The sequence below is a fragment of the Lates calcarifer genome, linkage group LG7_1 (assembly GCF_001640805.2).
Source record: "Lates calcarifer isolate ASB-BC8 linkage group LG7_1, TLL_Latcal_v3, whole genome shotgun sequence".
In the NCBI taxonomy this organism is placed as follows: Eukaryota; Metazoa; Chordata; class Actinopteri; family Centropomidae; genus Lates; species Lates calcarifer.
Window position 1 is genome coordinate 10,667,161 of NC_066839.1, and position 22,318 is coordinate 10,689,478.

General features: G+C 41.7%; 1 protein-coding gene across 8 annotated transcripts in view; it reads left to right on the plus strand.

The window, feature by feature from the left end:
- sash1a (SAM and SH3 domain containing 1a) overlaps window positions 1–22,318 on the plus strand; it is a 159,793-nt gene that overhangs the window by 107,855 nt on the left and 29,620 nt on the right. For 7 of the 8 annotated variants that reach the window (XM_018672634.2, XM_018672638.2, XM_018672640.2 and 4 more), the window contains exons 2-4: window positions 9,284–9,412; window positions 18,852–18,902; window positions 19,035–19,084. In XM_018672634.2, coding sequence (XP_018528150.1) covers window positions 9,284–9,412; window positions 18,852–18,902; window positions 19,035–19,084 — 230 coding nt within the window. Of the gene's footprint in view, window positions 1–27; window positions 279–9,283; window positions 9,413–18,851; window positions 18,903–19,034; window positions 19,085–22,318 lie in introns of those variants that run through there. The other variant, XM_018672635.2, reaches the window with a different exon arrangement.

The following is a 22,318-nucleotide window of genomic DNA, read 5'->3' on the forward strand; positions in this document are numbered from 1 at the left end:
GAGGGTTGACACGATCGTAGACTGACATCACAGACTCACAACTAACCGAGAGTTTTCACCCTCATCCTCAAAGTTAACACTGATTCGCTGATTGAGTTATTGTGTAGCCAACTAGTCGGTTCATGCAAATCACGCTTCAAAACAACACTTGCGAGTGCGTCCCCATAGACCCACGTTTCAAATCCAACAGCACTTCACATGTGGTCTGGGATTCAGGGGGGTTTGGTTGTACACGGTCGGTCGGATTTCAGTGCAAAAAGGAATCGAATGAGAATATGGTATGTAATGTACTGAAAAATTAACCCTTTGTACCGTGTGTGTGTGTGTGTGTGTGTGTGTGTGTGTGTGTATGTATTTTGTGTGCTACAGTGTTCTCTGCAGCTGCTGTGCATTTGGTGTACATCCATAGTGCTTTGTTTTACTGATAGGCCAGGGGATCAGATCTTTCTGCAAGTGGGATATGATTTTGTTGCTGAGGTCTGAGGAGGAGGTTTGATGTGTCTGGATGATATAGGCACCTAACATAAAAATAGAAATTCTGATTATTACAGATGCATTGGAGTTCACCTTAAGGCCTCTTAGATCATCTTATCTCAGACATTTTTAATCAATAATTTGCATATTAATAGTATAAGTTAAGTCTGAGTCCCATATATTTCAGCTCCTGCAGATAAGAAGACATTTTGAGTGACTGTTTTCCTTGTTCTCCTTGCTAGTTCTGTTTGGAACACCACACATTTCTGCAACACTGCTCTTTTGTTTGGCAGTCAAAGCAGTCTTGATTTTACAGGCCACAGGCTCTGATTGATCTGCTGACCAAATGTGTTGCAGTCACTTCCAGTCTGCTTCAAGACAGAGGTGTTAATTTGGTTTGGTCTGGCACTGAAGATGTGAACAGTTTGTGAATGCAGGAGTGTGTGTCTGCGTGCATGCTTGTGTTTGTGTTTGTGTGTGTGTGTGTGTGTGTGTGTGTGTGTGTGTGTGTGTGCATGTATGTAGGAGGGGGACAATGCCCTCTGACACAGGGTGGGAGACCTGGCTCCCAGCCAGGCAATTTACCCAGATTTATTGCTCTGGAGACAAATGTCTGCAGAGCTGTACTCATCTTTGACGTCTTTCCCCCTTGAGCTGAAACACACACACATACACAGCAGCAACAGACTTTTGGAAATCTTTTGTTCTCAAGAAATATGTATCATCTCTGCTATTTTATGGTCAGTCACAATCATGTGGTTTAAGATTTTATAGGTTGATAATAGAATTGGTATCATCATGCAATATAGACTGGGATAAAAAGGTAAAGTTGAATGACCGTCCATATAAAGTATTTTTTGTTGTTGTCGACATCAACATTCTTGGATCTTTGACCCACTGAAACATACATCAAATAGCAAACCATCCTGCCAATAAACATCCCAAAGCACTCTCTGAAGTTATTTCAAAATCATTACCCATCTTGCCAGCAGACATGGTGCACTCTCACATTATTTCAAAATCACTGACCTCAGCTTTTGATAGAATCTTGTTCCATGTATTATACCACTTTATACATTTATGTCTTGAGTCTTGGGAAGGCTTGGATAGCTGCGACCATCTTCCCACCAAACTATACAGAAAGATTGGAAGTGTGACAGTATAGAACCTGATCTGTTTTCTTCACTGCTTATAGCCAGTGTCTTTCAAAAGTTCAGCAAAAGTTTTTCATAATAGAACTATCTAAAACTAACTGGTTGACAACCATGATAATGCATGATTTTCTGTTGGTTGCCTTTCTCTGAATGGACTTCTGGTTATCAGTTGCATGCAGACATCATTCATATTTATGTAGTTTTTGACAACTTATCAAGCATTAATTTATGAATTTGCAGTATTTCATTGCTTATGTTCCCACTCCTCTAGAAAGGTGTATACTTTGTGTTGCAGTGTTCCTTTTTAATGGTATATAGTGACAAAAAGTTGCTAACATAGTGAAGTCTTACATAAATATTCCTTTGTGGTGACCTGTATCTCAACAATATGGACAATGTCGTGGGAATTGTTGGGTCTCTCTCTAAGTATAATAACATAAAGAGTACGGTCTAGACCTGTTCTATATGAAAAGTGCCTTGAGATAACTTCTGTTGTGATTTGGTGCTATATAAATAAAATTGAATTGAATTGAATTGGTCAGGCTCCTATTTTTAAGCAAACAGTGAGATGAATATGCTGAACACAATGACAGCCATAGCTCTCTAAGGACTCTGCTATATATAACCATTGGCCTTTGACTTTCAATGGCTTTTGTTTTGCTTGGGAGCCTATATAGGAATGCCCTTTAAATTTTGGTTTGCCCCAAGCCTTTTGACCCAGCTTAACTCACTGTTGCAAATGTCTTTGGTCTTGGCTCCCCTGCACGTGAGAACAGGCCTACATACTTGTACAGATAGACATCCATCCTGATAAAGATCTGGTCAACATGTTTACTATACTCTGTAAGCCACTGATGAGTATATATTTCAGCAGACATGCCAAACTCAAGAACTGCTCTTAAACCCCAGGTGAGATAAGCATTAAAACAGCCAATGGCAAATATTTGGCCCACATAAGTTCATCTGTATGTGCACCTTCAAACTAAGTTTTCATCATGTTTTGACTGTAAATCAAAGGCCACTTCAGTTTCCACTATTTTTTCTGAGGGTACCCTGTCTTTGAGGTTAACCATATGCAGCAGCCTGTTGTGGAATGTGTTTAATAAGAATACCTAAGTAAGGCAGTCATTTATTTGTGGTTGAAGCCGAGTAAATAGCCCTTCAGCTAATTAAGAGTCAAAGGCAGTTCAGGACTACATGGCACAGGAGCTATAGCTGCTCTAAGTGGCTGGATTTACAGACATCTGAATGGGGATTTACTTCTGGTTCCACCCAACTACCAGAGACACGAGGGTTTTTACTCAGATCTGAACCTTTTTTACTGAATGTTAAATGAGGCACAATAAAACTGCCTGAGTGGAAACAGAGAATTCTCAGCCTAATGTACAATATTTTTTAAGCCATGCATCTGTGCTGACTTTCAGATCTCTGATATAATCCATTCCAGTTCCTCTCCATTGCACTTCCTTTGGCAAGTGTTCAGTGAGTCTGTGGAGTTCACTTATATTTGAAACAACTCAGCGCAGACACAGCACAGATTTGCAGACATGCCTTCAACTAGGGCAGGCTCCTAATTGTGCCCCCTCCCAGTCTAAATGATCTGATCACAAACCTGAACAGCTGACAGTCATCCATTATTCCCTGTGCCTTCCTCTGAAAGAAACCTCTCATCCCGCTTTTGCTTTAAAGGTCATCTTGAGCCAAGGCCTTGTGGAAATATTTTATTTGCCTGTGGGGAATCCCTCAGTGTTTGAAGAGTTTTGTGGTGTTTCGCACAGCGTGGGTGGGCATTTGTCCATTTGGAAAACACCGATTATGTACTAGACTATGCTTCATCTCTAAATCTAAGGATTGGATACTGCTCTCAAGACATGATTATTGATTGTGTCTGGGAAACATATGGTTAGATGAGGTGGTCTCTATGTGCTTCCTCCTACATAACACTTCATACAGAGAGGCGGCTTCAGTCCTTTTCTGCCAAACCATGGTTTGCTAGACCACTTTCTATCTTTGCCAGAAATGTTCTAACACAGTCTATCATAGCCTAATTTTGTCTGTCGTTGCACAGTCCAACTCAGCTCACTTCTCCTTTGCTCCCCCTCCCTGACTGGTCTCATTATTGAGGTCACACAGAGGGTTGGCAGGTTTCCTCTGCTGGGATGGCAGAGCACTGTTTTGTTCAAGCCACGGATATCCTCAGGAAGCCCTGTGAAAGGGTTGGGCTGTGGCCCCTGGCCTCACCTTCCTCGACAGTCTTACTCCATTGGCTCCCATAGCCAATGGATCATCTTCTAGTCAGACTTTTACCAGCTCTATGTCTTGTGGAATTCCCCACTATAGTGCCCCCAGTAGTCTTCAGAATTATTGTAGCTTGCTGATGCAACATGGCACACTCACAGCACCCTCTCATTTTTTCATCTACCTGTCTTCACTTTTTCCATATTTCTCATATCTGACTTCTTTTATCTTTCTCCTTCTGGTCTGTTTTTAATGACTGACTGGCAGAAAAGTGGTACTTCTGTACCAGTCCAGGGAAAAAAGACAGGGTTGACAAAATCTTAACTGCTGGAGGAACTGGAATTGGATGGATGGAGGGCTGGGTGGAGTGAAGGATCAATTACTTGCAGTTGCTGTTATAATGAGTTGTGTGGAGACTGTTGGACAGTTGATCTCTTGCCAGTTCATTTTAAGATAAGTAACCATGACTCAGGGTGAATATAGACAATTCAATTGATTTACTTCTTGACGTAACATTAGTACAATGCAACATAATACAAGCCAGTTGGTGGCAATATCAACCTGCTGCTCCAGTCCTAAGGTTGCATAGCAAGTGAAAGTGATCATACTTTCTACATTCTAACATTACATCAGATGCATGGCTCTATTGTAAACTGTTGTCATTGTTCTTTCCCCTGGAGAATTGGTAGTCACATGGCCATCCCTGTAACAATGGTTAATGCCATGTACACTGCTATTCAGCCTGTACGTAACTGAGCCCCAGTATGATGAACAGCACTGTCAGGGATCTGAGACCAAAAGCTAGACCAGAACAAACATGTTAGGCCCAGGGCTAATGGCTTTTAACCTTGTGGAATGTCTTTCCGTACAGTTATAATAAACAAGATAAATAAAGCACAATAAAGCATAATAAGCACTTTCTTTGAAACACGTTGTAACATCTAACATGACGTGGAAAACGTGAATTGAGTGTAACTTGATTGCAAGATTAGCTGTGCAACCTGGCAGTGATTCTTAAAAGCATGCATGGGGACCCAAGTTATCAGTGCCTTGCATGCTGGCTGTGGAATTTTTTAATAACTTTACAAGATATTGCTTTGGTAGTGTGCCATTCAGGTAGTTCGTAGTATTCAAAGTATTTATTTATTTTTTGTGAAATGAGAAAGTGTACAAGAAACATTTTTACTAGATTTTATTCAAAAGAATAAAAAAAAAAACAGCTTATAAATCCAGCACAATAACTGCTCACACCAATACAGGACCATTTCCCCAGTAATGAACAATGCACTGGGATCCTTTTAATAACCTGAACACTGACCTAGCCTGCAACTCTGGTATTTGTCGATTTGTTTTGTCATTCTATGGCTTCTCAGTGATGTGTATGTTATTAAAGGTTTTTGTGGATTAGTGACAAGCAAAATCCAGACACTTTGTCTATTATGAATGGGTCAAAACAGGTTGAATAATAATCTGTCAAATACAGGGTTTTTATGTGAAAGGGGTTCAAGGTTCAACCTTGTAGTTTATCTCAGACTTTGGGTAAAATACTTAAACCTTTTACAACAGTTTCTCCACTGTAACTGTGATGATGCGTTCAGTAAGTGGAGTTTGAATGTACTGTGGGATGAGAAACAGAGATGTAGAGGTTTTAACCCAGTCTTTCCTCTTTGATAAACTGATGCTCATTTATACTGACTGGTGAAAGTCTGTAGAAAGAAACTGCAGTAGTAAGAATGCCAGGAATGCCATGGCTAATTGATTAAGTGAGCAAAGGCTGCTTGGCCTTCATGCTGTTTCCATTCTTGTGTGAGCAGTCATACTGCGAGCATATAGAGCATATACAATTATATTCCAATAATAAAGCTGATGATGTTTTATTTGTGTTTGTAAGAGATGGGAGGATTAAACATATTTTTATGTTCAAATTCTGGCTTGGGTGCTAATCATCTCCACTCCTTTGAGGCAGTCTTTGATGAATATTGTGAAAATCACTTGGTAATGGATTTATAGCTTGGAACAGAAGTAACATGCTACACAGTTTTCTTCACTGAGGTCTGACACATTTCAGCTGCACACTGGGAGTAGCCATCTTGATGGAGGCAGCAATATCTAGGACTTGGACAGCAAATGACACATGCAGTCTTCACTGCAAATACACACAAACTCACTTGCACATTCTTGCCTGGGTGTTTTTGTATGACTATAGTTGCTATTGTTCAAGTCAAAATGGGGAGTTGGCCTCCCTCACATCCAGGGTGGAGTGACTGTTACATCAGCTGCACCAGTACTGGTTTCTATTACAAACCTCCATGAAACTAGATGTGTTTATAGTTGTGGTTAATTGGTTTGTAAAGTTGATTTAAAAGGATATTTTTAGAGTAAGAAATTATTCAAAGGTTATTGGTTAGCTTGATATGCTAACACACTCCAGGCCCATATGTTTTCTAGGTCAGATAACAACCTGTGGTGAATTTAATACTCATACGTAAAATCTCTCTTAAAGATGAAGGCTCTCTCTTCTCTGACGCCAGATGTTTTATCCTTCTCTCACTCCACAGCTGCCCTAGTCAGTAGCCTACAAATCATCCCTTGTCCAACCTCCACCTCACCCCTCACCCCCCTGCCCACTTTTCTAAACTGGATGTGTGGACCACTGTCAGATTCCGCATGCTCTTCCACCTTCACTCCCACATAGACAGATTCTCTCCAAAATGTGGACTAAACACTCACTAATCTGTTGACAGTCACAGTCAATCTTACATCCTGAGAAAACAGTTGGATTATCTTATAGGCATTTGTACTCTTTACACCTACTTTCACGTGCCACTAACCGTGGATATACATAACCGAGCATGTGCAGTATCACTTTACAGGGTGGTGGTGGAGGTGGGGTATGAGGGTCAGCTGTGTTGGACCCCCCTCATGAGCTAATGCCACTGGAGAATTGGAGGAATTTCAGTTATCTACGAACACACATTGTTTGCACACACATACAGTCTCAGGCACACATCCATCTGAAAACAGCAAAGCACATGCAGCTCTACCTGTCTACAGCTGAGGTTTACATTCAGTGTTCCTTCTTGGAGCAGGAACAGGAAAATGGTAAAGCTTCATTAATTAATTCTGCTGCAATCACACAACTATTCTATCACTGTTAAGACCAAGTTGAGTGGCAGTCCAGAGGTGATGTAATCTCAGGGTTCATTCTCATCCTCTGGATGTGCCAAACAGATCAGCACAATTGAGGCATGTGTATGGTGATTCAATCTTGTACAGTTTTGAAATCAAGTCAATTTTTATTTATATAGCGCCAATTCACAAGAGAAGTTCTCTCAAGGCACTGTACGTATAGAGCAGGTGTAGTCCATACTCTTTATCTTTTAAAATTTACAAAGAGAGACCTAACAATTCTCACCATGAGCAAACACTGGGTGACAGTGGCAGGGGAAAATGTAATGTAATGAGAGCGTTCTTTCAGTCAGTGTGAAGAATGAAGAGGAAAGCATGTGTCTGCTCACAGAGTGTTCCCACCGGGAATCTCAGTGATTTCAAACCATATGTCTGGCCAGAAAAGGATTTCTTAAGCAATGAGAGTGGGAGGATAGATCGCAGCCAGCTGAACTGGACTTCTGAGACACAACATGTGTGTTGTTAGTGATGTTGTGTTCATCTCGCAGTTGATAATCGCTGTTTCATAACTCTGTCCACTGAGCTGGGTTGTGTAGAACTGGCTCGCTTCAGTTTGTTTTGGTCCGATGTTTTCGAAATCTCCTGTGTGCATGTGTGTGCATGCTAATGTGTGTTCTCTCTGACTAGACACCCATCTCTGAAGAAGGCCCTATGCCCCTCCGTGTGTGTATGTGTATGTGTGTGGCACTCTCACCCACACTCACAGTGATCCATTCATTTGTGGCCTGGCACCCAGATAGGGAGTCCGGTTGAGAAAGACAGAGACTGAGAGAGACTGTTCGGACCCTGCACAGTGACTCAATGCTAGCTGTCTGCCTGGCACAGATTAGATCAACACTGATGAATATTCAACAGTTGGCTATCACGGCCAGAATGGCCTACATTTTGACTAAGGCAATAGATGGGAGACAATCTTCTCTCACTTCATACAAAAGAAATTGCTCTACATCTTGCAGAGTCTGAAGGGCTTAAGTCAAGGAGGAAATGAATTTTTCATGTTTTTTTCCAGTCTTGTGGCAGAGCTATGAAGTTAGCTGCATAATTGCAGTGACTAAAACCCAGACATTCAGGTTTGGGACACAGTCATAATGTATAAGGAGCTGATCCCAGCCAACTTAGCATAATTTTGCTTCATGAGTCAGGGCCCATGTGTTGGCGATTTGTATTCGCTGATTGGTTTCCATAGTATCCAGGTCTGAAGTCACGACACTATTAATGTTTCCAAAACTAACTTAAAGGCCAAGACTCAGCATTATATCGAAAGAATATTCTGTTAGGTGAGCTCCCTACTGTTTGGAGTGCAGCTTCCTCCCTCAATCTTAAACACATGTCTACCAGACAAAGACAGGAACTGCGCAGATCTAAACTACAGTTAGCCGGAAGAATGTGTTTGGTTTGCAGTTCAGTGAATGTCTGAGGAGGTAAAGGGCATCCTTGATATGAGTCTCAACATAAAAAAAAACGTAGAACAAACCATGGTTCGCTCAAGACACTCACTGAATGGGATCTGATAAGAATCAATAAATGTCCAAAATACACAGACCTTTTATTGAGGGGTATTTTTAGTTTTTTCTGTTTGTATTGAGTATATGAGCAGAACACATGCCTTTATACACGTGCGTGTGGTCTCACTTTGCATTAGTTGAGGATTTTAACTTGGTGGTTTTGTAGCAGTGGGCACACATAAATTCACCATTCACAGTTTTTGTCCCCATATTCTGCTAAATTAAAACAAAAACAGTCCGTTTATTGGATCTGTGAGGCAGTGTAGGAAATGATGATGTGTGAGTGATTTATGTTTGTGTCCCTGTGCCTCTCTCCAGAAATGCCAGGTTTACCCAAATGCGTGCCTTTCAGTTTAGTTGGTACCTTCTTTCTACCACTAATTGTAAGTGTATGTGACAGTGGTTTCATAAAGCTGTGCTTTGGGTAAATAGAAGATGGAGGGGCATGTGCTTGTCACAAAGTGTACTAACTTGATCAGGCTTTTTCCAACCCTGAGGTATTTGTTGCAAAGTTCTAACATGACAGAAGTTACAAGAAAGAATAGAGAACTGAATTTACTGTATGTGAAGTTCAGATTTGAGTTTTTTTTAAGTGATTCAGTGTTAAAAGCAAACAGGTTGTGCAAATGACAGCATTTTTTTTAAATAATAATATTATCAGCTTTCCTTTCTCAGGATGTTATAGCTCCCTGGCTAAACCTTTTCCTCTCTTCCTCTCTCCAGGATGGTTCTCTGGGCAACATAGATGACCTTGCCCAGGAGTACTCTGAGTACTACAACACCTGCTTCAGTGACGTCAGTGACCGCATGGAGGAGCTACGCAAGCGACGAGTCTCCCAAGAGCTTGACATGGTAAATACATGCACACGCACATGCGCACACACACACACACAAACACAAGAAATCTTGCATAGCAACAGGATTTGAGCAAAAACTGTCTGTCACAACATTTCTCTCTCTCCACTCAGCTCACATGCCTACAAATTGCTTTGGACAAATGATTTTTTTTTTTCTGCAAATCCTTTAATAATGACCCTAAAAATCCCCTTTTAGAACAGTCTTGTGGCTTTTACGCAGTGTTATTTCCACAATCTTGGCCAACAACCTGGCAAAGAAACACAGCAACAGAAGGAATATGAAGGATACATAGTGTGGATACATAGCAAAGGTTTAAGACTTTCACCAAAGGCAGTATGCCTCCTTTGGATGTGAATGCAGTGGTCTTCTAGAGGTTCATGTGGGAGTTTGGGGGTGCTTTTCACAAGGATGTAGGGTAGTGGGGCACCCCATTGGTTGCCAAGCTGCAACCAAATGTATAAAGGAATGCTGCTGGTGCTGCTACAGAGGGCCGAGTGAAGCACACTACCCAGTGGGTCTACACACAAACTAGGGCAAGTGCGGAGTGTTATGCTAACTGTATATGACTTAAGGTTAGATCTGCTTAAAAGTAAAGTGTCCAACTTGAATAAAATGAGGCAGTTAGGTGTCACAAATATAACAGTGTTACCTAACAAAATAATGACTCTGTTTTCCCTCTGCAGAGTTTGCTCACATCAATATCATGTTACCTCAACTTTTCTTATTGTAGCCCCTGTCCAAATTGTCTCTGCTGATATATTTTTTTCTGTCATTACTGATTTTCCAGTTTAATAGGAGGCCTCTTGTGCTTGAAGGCAACCATGTGGTTTTAGTTGGGCTGACAGGTATAGCTTGGATGGATAGCTGATTTATTGTGCTCTTCCTTTTAATCATTGCAGGCAGACATCCTGTTCTCACAGCTTTAAGGAAAGGGATAGGAAAGCATAAAACATCATGGCTGTGGATACATAGTTGCATTTAGCATGTGAGGTTAACTATTCTCTCTGTGAGGCCAGAGACTTAGATCTATCTTTACCCATCACGAGCGTTTCACAGTAATAAGGATTACCTCTGGATATTTTGTAGTTTGGTAAGGTCTCATCCTGAGGAGATAAACCAGGGGAAGAGGAAGCAATCAGGGCAGATTTTGCAACCTGTGTAGAAGAAGAGAGAAAAAGAGCTGACTGGGCCCTGAGCCTGAAGCCCAGCACAGGAGGAGGATAAGGATGTGAACAGAGGAAGACGAAGGGAGGAGGATGAGGGGAATGAAGAGGAGGAGTGGGGAATATGTGAGAGCCTGCAGCTGTCCCGCCACTCTGCAAAGTTTGGCACCAAAATATAGGAGAAGAGGAGAAAAAAACATGAAGGAAGGAATATGGGTCAGACAACACCTTATTGAGAGCTCTCAAAAATGCAGGATCAACCCACTCTATATGGAATGAACTTTGCCTTGCATTTCGGTACAGTACTTTTCTAAAATTAGGTTTGGGGAATATTCAAGTCTACAGCAGGCTTTCCTCCTCCAAGCTTCCAAGGGTAAGAGTAGCTTAAGACACAATTCCTCCTCTTAGGCTATGTATTGATGATTTTTGTTTATTTTTTACTCTTGGCTGGACACCTTCATATTCTCAAAGGCTATGGCGCAGTATCTGTAAAACCAGAGCAAAAAAGTGAAATGCATTATGAAAGAAATGCACAAGAGGAGACATCGAAAAAGACAGGCAGGAAAGGCTCAGAACTGAGAGCAAGGGTCGACAGTGGAATGGACACCTAGTCAGAAAGAGAGTAGCCAATGACCATTGTATCTTCTGAAGTGTGTCCAGTAATCATTGGCTGCAAGCCAGCGTCATGCAGCTGTCTCCCTCAGGGCCAATAGAAAATGGTTAGAGAAGGTCACAGTGTCCAAGAGGCCACATCAATGGGGAGACATTTAGCAAGTGGCACTCCTGAGGGACATGGCCTTTCAGAAATGACCTGTCACTTGTAAAGGGTACAGGATGGTGGTAGAGCTTTCAGGTCTCAACAAGACCTACTCCCTCTCCGGCCATTGTCTTTCTTCTCGTCTGTTTAAAAATTTATAGGTCAGTTCTTTTCTATTTTAGGAGGTTATTCCATCATTTCAGATCAGCCCTTGTCTGTAGACTTGTTACTTTGACAGCAAAAGTTGCCACAACTTTGACCTTTCCTTGTCTTCACACTCAGACACTCAGAGGAGGTAGAGGTCAAGATAAAGGAAGTTTGAATGGAAACGTTTGGAAGGGAAAGGAAAGTTTGATGACTGTCTGATTCAAGGACATTGCTGACAGCATATTTGGCAATTTGCTATTGGAAAAGTCCCACAAGAAATCCCCAGTACCTATAGTTAACTGTGGTCAGCATGGTGATACCAAAGAGAAAGAAGAAGCCCTCTTATTTAACTTTCTGTTCTCCAAAATTTAAAGTTAACTTTCAGGCTGGCAAGTGTACTGGGAACTCTTTGGTTTCTGTTTGGGTTTGGGTTTGGGTTTTTTTTTTTTTTTTTTTTTTTTTTTTGGCTCCTTTTTTCTTGAGAGATGCTCTTGCAACACTAACATTTTTACAAAAATGTGTGGAACTTACCATTTGTGTTTGTTTTCACTTGCACAACATGTCTGCCAGCTCTTAAGGGGCCTCTTAATTAACAAAGCGATGGCTGTCCCTGTTGTGGTAAAATGTGAAGCTCTCCCCATTAGTAGCCGATGATAGAGGCTCTCTCAGAGATGACTATCGATGCACTCGCTTCCTGCTTGGTCTCAGCTCTGAGTTATTTCTATGCGTCTTCATGTTAGTTTTATCAGTAGCAGGGACACAAGGGGTTAAATAAACATCCCCCTTGGGAATGTGACCTATGGATTAGCGCTACCATGTAGTTTCCCAGCGCTTCTATAGACAACAAGAGTTTGGATGGCTTTCACTGGCATGCTGATTTGGTGAGGCATAATGTGTATTGTTGGAAAGCAGGAAGTATTGAAATGGAGCAATATTTTCAGCAATGTAAACAAAATGTGTTGTTTCCAGTGACAGTCAGTGAATGGTCAGGCCAGAGAGTAACGATTACCTTTTAACCTGAGCTAGAAATTTCAGACTCATCCTTTAAACAGGTCTATGTTTTGGATTATTGCTGGTGTAATTGCCATCAATATAATTGTAATTGTAATTACGTGTATAGTCTTTTTTGTCTCTTCCACATATTAAACAAATTACAAAAACATCAAGCGTGACTCAGCCTATTAGAAATAACATGGTTATAGCTTGGCTATAAGTAAATGAGTCTGTTTACTTACATATCATTTTTTTTAAGCTTTTCAGAATTTTTCAGAAGCTACTTGTCTTTTACAGATGGAAATAGGTGATATTGTTGACTTCGTTTTTTCACCTTCTAGTTCTTTTGTGCTGCTTGTGTGTCGTGTTATTCAAATTCTATTCTGATTCAAATCTTATGAATCAAAATTTGATATATAAAGGATATTCTGAAAATAGAGGCTATTATTAGATTTACTCCCATTATTATAACATACATTGTACACTGACTAATTTGAAGTTGAACTGACTAGAACACATTATTAGATCTGCATTGACTTATTGTCTGTCTTTTCTTGTTTTCTGTTCCTGTTCTCCAGTAACATTGTTCCAGTTCTTAAACCATTGCCACCACAGCCACAGAGTCAAGTTATGTAGCATTAATGTGACTGTCTTTGCTACTGAAGGTGAAAATATGCCAAATGGACTCATCCCATAGACATGCAGAGACTGGTTGGTGGGGTGGATGTATCGTGTATAGCCAAGGGAGGAAAACATCAAACTAGATGTCAGCATCTCTCTCAAACCACTGTGATTAAACAGATGAAGTACATTAAATATAAATCAAGATGGATCATTTTGGTATTTGTGGTTGTAAGACGATCCTTTTAACACATTTCTACATGCTGTGAACCATAACGAGACATTGCAACAGTATCTTTGGTAATATCCTTCAGGGTAATTTCGAAGTTGCGGTAAACAGAGAGGCCATGAAAATTAAATCCTTTGATACTTTGGCCAAAATCCATCAGTTTTTTGTCTCACACTTGACTTCATAATTGAAACACTTTTTACACAAAAATGTCTCAGCTGGTGTCAGAGTGATCTGTTAGCCTCTGGAATGCTCTGTTATGGTTTTCTAGCTGTGTAGCTCAACAGTTGGGGGTCAAGATTCAAGTACAGACTTGTGTTTTGTTTTGCCATGAGGTGAGGAACAGTGTAGTTAATGTGCTAATGCATGTGTGAAGTTCGTTCGTCAAAGTGGGTCAGTTCAGCTGGGTTAACACTACAGTGCAGGAGAAAGACAAACTGTCATAAATTCTGCTGCTTATTTGTCCTTTCTACCTTCAGGGTTTTGCCTAGAAACGTTGCAAGTCAACATGCTCAAACAGAGGTCTTTGTTGCTACAAGATTACTGTCAAATGATGTTGGCATAGCTCTGTTATTGGCATAACCCCTGTGGAAAGCAAGTGGTATATTTGTAATTTTATTGTATGATTTATTAGTCACTATTGGGATCATGACTGTCATTGGAATTTGTAATAACTCTGGTATTTGTCTTGAAATACCAAAACAATGATGATCCACAAGGCTCAGGAATGTTCCACACTGTAGGTACGCAGGCCTGTACTGCAAGTATGCACATATATAAACATGCACGCTCTTTCAAAACTTCTGGAAAGGAAGTGGATGGAGATGTAACCAAGTGTGCTAATGGTTTTTTGTTTCTCATAATGAATTTAAGCGGCAGCTCAGAGTTGGCATGGCACTGGTTTATACTGCCCACTGAGAACATTCATTTCCTACTTTCATGTGTGAGATTTAAATGGCAGTGCATGCTTGCATGTGCAATAAGAAGCAAATGTGTTTTGATCTTGCAGTGAGATCTTCCAAATGAGCTGGATCTGCAGGTTTTGACCGTGCCATACTGGTCCCACCACTAACGTCTTTTTCAGTATACACCAGGCTTTCCAGTTGGTGCCTGTCCCTCCACATGCGCAGTCCTATCTAGCAACCTCATACTCGCCCACCCAGTTTTACTTAACCATTCCAGCTGGCATTCCTCCACTAAGCCACCTGGTGTCTAGTTTTGCTGCATACGCCTACTTTTGCCTCTGAGGTTGGCAGTAACTCCAGTGTGGGAGCTGGTGTCTTGGTGGGCCTTGCAGTCATGTTTGACTAAACTGCCGCTATTTAACACTGGACTGTATTTCTGTCCTTCCCTTCTCATTAACAGAGTCTGGTCCTGCAACAGCAAAACAGAAGTTAGCAGTAGTTTCTGGGTTAATGATGGAAAGCAATGCAGTGCGGTGGAATTACAGTAACTTCACAGGAGCTTTTGATGCCTGTGTGTGTGTTTGTGTGTGTGTTTTTGTGTGTGTGTTTGTGTGTGTGTGTGTGTGTGTGTGTGTGTGTGTGTGTGTGTGTGTGTGTGTGCAAGTTGGGGTTGAGTTGTCTCAGATGGTAGTTTCCCTGTCTGCCCACATCGTGATCCTCATTAGCTGGAGCTCTGTCTCTCGTATGCTCCCTCACTGCCTTCTCTCTCTTTTATTTTAACTCAATTCAGTCACGCTTAAGCAATCAGAGTCTTGCGTTCACATCACACTCACACGCACATACACACAGAGTGGATTGTGCACAAACAACCCTTTTGACATTTGGAGGGAAAACACATGCACATTCACACGCATATGCGCCAGTTCGGGGTAAGTAGGCCAGTATTTCAGGCTGATGCTGGTAAGTTCATGTAAAGGATAGCATGCCCCCTCTGGGAGTGTGTTGTGAGATCTAAGGTTCGCACACATGCACACCCACTCAAATATGAATCAATTAGATATTCTCTTTTGGTAACCGTGTCAGTTATGTTGGCAACTTCTCCACCGTTTGCTTTTCCTTCTCCATTAGCTATGCACAAGTCTGGGTGAAACCCAGGTTTACCTTGGGAAGTTTTTACACAAATTTACTCTCCACATCCTGCGCTGTGACAAATTCATCTCACAGATCTGCTGTGAGAGGCAAACAGGGGATGTAGGTTTTGTTTGTTTTTCACTGATCTTCTCCTCATCTTTTCACCCTCTCACTCCCTCTTTCCATGTCAGTGATGGCACGCACAGACAGAGAGTAAGGGGGAAGCTGAGGAGGAGTAGGAGGAACAGAGAGCGGCTTTGTGTTTCTGTCTCTCAGGGGCTCTATCTGTGGTAGTGGAGGCGAGCTGTGTGTGTGTGTGTGTGTGTAGGTGCTCCATGGTTTGGGTATCTGTCTAGGTTTATGTCTGTGGTGGGATGTATGTGACCATGTCAGGGTTTATGTCTGTGTATTTTTTGTGTGTGTCCATGTGTGATGTGTTTTGTTATGCAGTGAGCTGACAGCGTGGCAGTGTGTTTTAAAATAATTTTTTACAACCAGTTGGCATGGTGCCCGTAGTTATCCACTGGGAAGACTGGCATATCTCTCCTGTCACTTCAGTCCAGGGAAGCCATCAAAGAGGATCTGATAGCAGAACTAATCTGCCACTACCTCTGTGAAAGTATCCATGACCATGCATGTGCATGTAGGGACACATGTTGTTCACAGTGCCTCTCTTTCTTTTTGTGTCTTCTTTATGTACACCCACATTATTCTGCACAGTGCAGTTGTTTAAACAGAGCTGACTGCCAAAGTTGTGCTTGTTTAAGGGATAGATGTGTTGTTTCTTTGTCTCACATAAGCTCTGCATCTGAGAAAGAAGGCACGCAACCCTGCCCCAGATTTTCCTTGTGCACAGCCTAGCAATGTAATGAAACCAAACCATCTACCTCTGTAGGTCTGGTAGATGAAGTTTTTATGACCATAGACAGGGACCTGCTCTCTGACTTATGGGAATCTCTATATTCCCTGGGATGGACAAATTGTTGAAGGGGTTTGCTGACATTACTTGATTTACATCCCAAAGAAGCTTCCGGACCTATGCCTTCTTGATCACTGTAACAGACAAACAGATAAACAGACAAATGAACTAGGAGGACTTGAAGTGCTAAAGTTAACATTAAAGCCAGGTAGACTGCCTCACTAGCATCTTTACACTCAGCCTTCAGTTGATTACGGTTGTGACAATCATAGGGTTCAGGCTAATTTTGAGGCTTTTAGCCACCTCAGCACTTAAGGTCTTCTGCTTCCTATGACCCAAAGGCTACAGGCTCTTAAAGAGCTCTTAAAGGAGGTTATGTCACTTCTGACTAAATCCTTTTAAGTGTTACTCATGCTTAGTTGGCGAGGGTGTGGAAGGATCATACTCCCTTCCCCAAAGCCCTGTCAAAGAAGAAAGAAGGTTAAACTTCAGGTCACTGTGATTAGGAAGTATGAACTGGGCAAGTGAAGGAAGCATAGTATATTCAGCTTCCTGTGACTATTATCCTACAATCTGTTATCTGGGTGTGGAGATAGAGGAGATAGATGCACATTTCTCATAAATAGCTAATTTCCTACTCCTGCTCTCCATTTGGGGAAACTCCAGATTCCATTTGTCTTTTCTTTGTGGCAGTTGCAAATTCCATTTAGTGATTTTAAGAAGGTAGTTCCCCAGCAGCCATCAACCTGTTTCCTCGGGGCCTTGTAGCCATTCAAGCTTCACTAATCTCCTAGTAAGTAACTAGTTAAAATGCTCCTCAAGCTGATTGACTGAGGACTAGAGTATCTGTACAAAATGCTTTGACTGAAAGCTGATTTCACATTAAGTTTTGCCATGTTTTCCAGGAGTCTTCAAGGTTGTCAAAAAAACACATCTTTTGGAGACATTTTGTCATATGAGACAAAAAGTTGAGTCAGCTTCATATCAGGGAAAAGTTTGTGTTCAAATTCAGCAAGTCTGAGTTCTAGAGAAATGGAGAACTAGATTATTATGTTATTATCATCAAAATCCTAGAAACTTGCTTTTACACAGCTCATTTTGCATGTGCACCAAAATAGAAATGGTAATATGCATCATAAGATATTTCCTGTAATTCTTCTGTATCTGGTAAAATATAAGTAAAGTCAGTCAGAGAGTAGAAACAGGAACTTATCTTAGGTTGTGCTTTCTCTTCTCACTGGGACCTGATGAATCTCAGCGAAAGCATGACATTGACACTTCCTCAAAAGAGGTCATCACAAAGAGCTACCCTCAGTATAACATTGACCAACGCATCTTGTTGACTAACCCTATCCAGGCTCATTCCCACACCCTGGACGTGGAGAGTAAGACCACATATTTCTCATTGTGCAGTGAGCAGAAATATAACCACTGGAAATTTACAATGTTGACATGATGACAACCTCAAGGTTAGGGATGCAGGCCTGTGAAAATCTTGTCACTTCCTTTAAGCAAAACGCTGACCTCCTTTGTTTCTGTGATGTTTAAGAGCCTACAGTGTAAGACTGTGGCAACACTGGGTGAGTGTGAGCACCAGGAGTTAGGTAATCTCCTACAAAAGAGTTCAAAAGCACACAAAAATGCACCACTAAGAAAATATACAGGCAACCAATCCCTCAGGGCTTTTCATTGGCTTCAAGTAATCACATGCTGCAGGCTGAAATCTAAGTTGCAGACTTGTTGTGATCCTGTAGTCCCTGTGTCTTTCGGTAGAAGCATTTGGTTTGAGGCACAACTGTATCTGGAAATGCCATGATGCAGACACCTGCTTTAGACATCCACAGGCACCACCCCTGTGTAACAGTGAAAACTGCCCAGCACAGACGTTGTGAGAGAGGTTAAAAATTGTGCTATTTTCCACTGTTTTTGTACAGGACGATCATTTGAGTAGTTTGTTCCCTCAAATCATGTCCAAAGCTTTGCCCAGTCCGGATGTCTGTTTTCCATATAAACTAGTTTGCCCTTGTGTGCTGCTATTTCATTTAGTCAAATGCAGTATTTTGTATTGTAAGCTGTGATACAAACCAGCAGGTGTTACCTGCTGAGGGAGGTGCACGCTAACGTCATTGTAATCACACTGTGGAATTAATTGAGCCAGTTACGTGGGTGCTTTTGTCACCTCTTGTTCTGCTAGGCAAGCCAAGACCTCACTGAGGTGCACCACCGCCCATTGCTATTGTATAACAATTCAAACAAGTATTGCAGGTTCTGGCACCTGAGGCAAGACTTGACTTGTCGAGCAGTATATGGATAGGAGCACACACGTGCTCGTGTTTGTTTTCACTGATGAATGCAGGCATGTCTACATGAACCTGACCAAAGAACGTCTTTCCCGCATGAATGCATTGTTGCACATATAATCCACTTTTGCTGTAGTCAACTGACCTTTCTTCCTCATATGCAGAAATTGTTTTCCCCTTCTAGTCGTCACTGTTTTGTGCTCACAATTTATTTGTGACACTGACGCCTGACCATCGTTCTTCCCTCTCTTTCTCGCCATTTTTTCAGGAGAAACAGGATCCAAGCAGCACCTCTCTACAGCTCCGTAATGAGATCCAGGTAGGCAGACACATGATGTTCATAAAACACTTTAAGATGCATAAAACTAACATCTGTACCTTTACTGTGTCACATTCTTTGGCTAGAAAATTAATTAATCTGACACCTGTTTTCCTCTCTTTCTGTCCTCAGGAATCATTAGGCTTCAGCAGTGAGGTGTCGACTCCAGAAACAGACAGAAAGTAAGATTTTTTTTTCCTCTACTTCATCACTGTAACACGTGACCAGAGCCAGTGTGGAACCATGAAATATGCTTGGATTGAAATGTGTGTCTGCTGCATGTCAAAACAATGTGCAACGCAGCCTGTGTCTGGATCGCATCAAACCGTACATGCCTGCACACAAAATCATGGATCACACCAGCTAAATATGGAGAGAGGCAAATGGAAATACACACACCTCCAGATGCTGCTCATGTGATTGATAGATCACATATGTGACATCTTGTACAAAAGGTCACCCATGGAGTGCTGAGGTCACTTCCTCAGGTGTAAAGACTCTAAGTTCATGGATGAGTGTGGTGATGTGTGAGTGGGCAATTGACATAGGTTCAGCTTTGACCTTGGTCTTAGATGTACCCGAACATAGATGAAAATGCAGATTCTCTCATTCAGGCTGACATTTATAATTCTGCTTCAATATATTGTTACAGTTAATACATTAAAGTACTTGATATTTGAACAGAATAACAGAATGATAATTGAACAGAATGATTTGATTTTTACATTAACAATAAACATTATGACATGATTTTAAGCTTTTTACAGAAAGAGTATGATATTTTGGGAAACACTTGCATATGGTATCCAAAATTAGCAGCCAGTTAGCATAGCCAATTAGAACTGTTGCTTTAAAGTTCCATCTCAAAATAACAATAATTAACACAATGTATGGTAGATCAACCCTCGACATTCATTGGTCCCCTAAACTCCATCAGTCACATCCCTGCTATGGTTAAAGGAAAACTACTGAATGCTCTCTTCAGCTGACCTGCTCAGTCCAGCAGCCATTCTCTGTTCTTTTGCCGTCCATGCTTCCTTCCTGCCTTTGTGTCCAGAAGAGGAGAGGGGGGAGACAGAGAGGGTGATGGCCAAATGATTACAGCAAAGAAGTATGAATGAAAGAGCAGGATGGAACCGGGCATGGGTGGGGTTCCTTTTCACTGATTCCTGTAACACAAAGCGTGTGTGTGTTCATTTTTGCACACCACTGTATTTTGTGTGTATGAAATTTCTCCAGCATGGCCCACCATGAGATCACTGTTATACTCTGGTATACACATTTAACAGAATCCGCGTTGGTCAGTGACAGCACTCTCTGAATACCCTGCTGTCAAACAGAATTAAGTCACACACATTTGGCCCCTTTACAGGCACTGGGTTTGTTTGGTCTTTGTTAGGCAAGACTGAAGGTATATTCAAATGTTTGCTCATAGCAAGATGAGTAATGAAGATTTCAATACAGAGCCAGTTCCTTGGACAGTCCTGCCCATTGGTACTGATCAAAAGACCCTTCTGATCCAAAGACAAAATAAATCCTGGTGTGACTCAAAAATTATCTTACCTCAGTTTTTCCTAATTTTCTGTATTTGTTCCTGACCATCACCCCTGTGTGACCCCCAGTGGAATTGTCACGTTCATGTGACGACCACGTGCAGCAGAGGAAGTGCATACCACAGAGATGATCTCTTCTCCTATGGCTGTGTACGTTGCACAGACAAATACTGATGATGGGAACCAGATGCCAGATTTCGCATGACGTCTCTCTGCTGTTTGAGAGAGGCCCAGAAAGCCTGTAACTGTACTATTCTCTCTCTCTCTCTCTCCATCCTGTCAGTCTGTTTTTCCTCTGTCTTCCCTGTTCTCCTAAGTCTCACAGTGAGTCTTCACTTGATCTCCAGTGTAACACACTCCACATTTACCCCTCTCTTCACCCCTCTCACTTTCTTCTATTTGTTTTCTCTTCTTACAAAGCCTCAAACTCCATTTCTGGTGTTAGAAGTTGGATACGAGGTGCTATCACTTTCAACTAATTCACCTTATTTTAAAAGTTTTTATGCTCGAGGACAAAATCCTCTCCATCCCACCCCTCAGAACCTTCTTTTTTTTGTAAACCATCCCTCACTGCCAGCCCCTCTCCTTTCATTCACCCCAGTGCTGCTCTCTATTACATAGCCCATTGTCTACTTGCCACTGTGGTGAATGTGTTCCAGGTAGAGTGATTTATCATGTGCAGGCAGACTGATAGACAAGCTCCCTCCGTTCCTCAGACACATTCCTTGTTGCTCGACACAGGGCACACATACCCATTCACACGCACAGACACGGATACCCCCATCATCACTTCTCTGCAGGACAATAGCACCCAGAGGAGATTACCCAGACTTCATCTTGGGGCTATGCCGCCCCTGCGTCAGTGTGTCTCCTTGTCATATTGTTGGCAGGAGGTGGGCACAGCTCCTATAATTCTTGGTACGCAAGTGATGATGACAGAGCGCTTTCACAAGGCTGGAGGGTTCAAGCTGGGGACTTCCTGTTTTGGAAGGTGATTGATTATTGGGTATTGTTGTAAAAAGGGGCTTATCAGTAAAGTTAACAGAGGACGATGTAAATGGATCTCAGTGAAAGCATACATGTGCACTGACACAAGATACAAATGACTGATTATTGGGCTTGTAAGAGTCCAATTAGGCATTAGTGCTATTGGATGTAGAATCCCAGCATATGCAACTAACTCACATGGAAATATAACCCATACCATGTGAAGAATCTGTTTTGGAACAACAGTACCATGTTGGAAAACTAAAGCACCTTGTCAGCATATTTGTAATTGTGGTTGAGTGTTGCAGCCCACGTGGAGCTGTTATTTGCTACTAAGAGTGGACAGTGTGTGTATGGCAGGAAAATACACACACACTTGATCGTTCAGTTTTTTCAACTATCTGCATTTTATCTATATAATTTTCTATTTCCCTGCCATATGATGTCTTGTCTTCCCCTTCCATGTGACCTTTGACCTATTCCATGACCCCTGAAGAGGTCACCCCTCTGCTCTTCCTGTGCACGCTGCCTCTGTCACACAGGGTCGCTGCCTTTCATTGTCTCTACTATAACACCGGAGATCACCTCGCTCCAGGTGGCCAGCCTTGTAACCACACAAAAACACACAGTCACTATACACACATACATGTGTGCCTTACTGTGATTTATGCTGAGCACAGTAAAAACAGCCTGTAAGAAGCAAAAATGGAGACACAAAGCTGTGTGTCCAAATCTTGCTATGTGCTGGTTTATCATCTTACCAGTACAGCAGCTTGGTCACATAGGATAGGAACTGTGCTGAACTTGTGATTCAAATAATAGCTACCTACACAATCATCACTTATTCATTGTCATATATTATATACTTGTTCAACT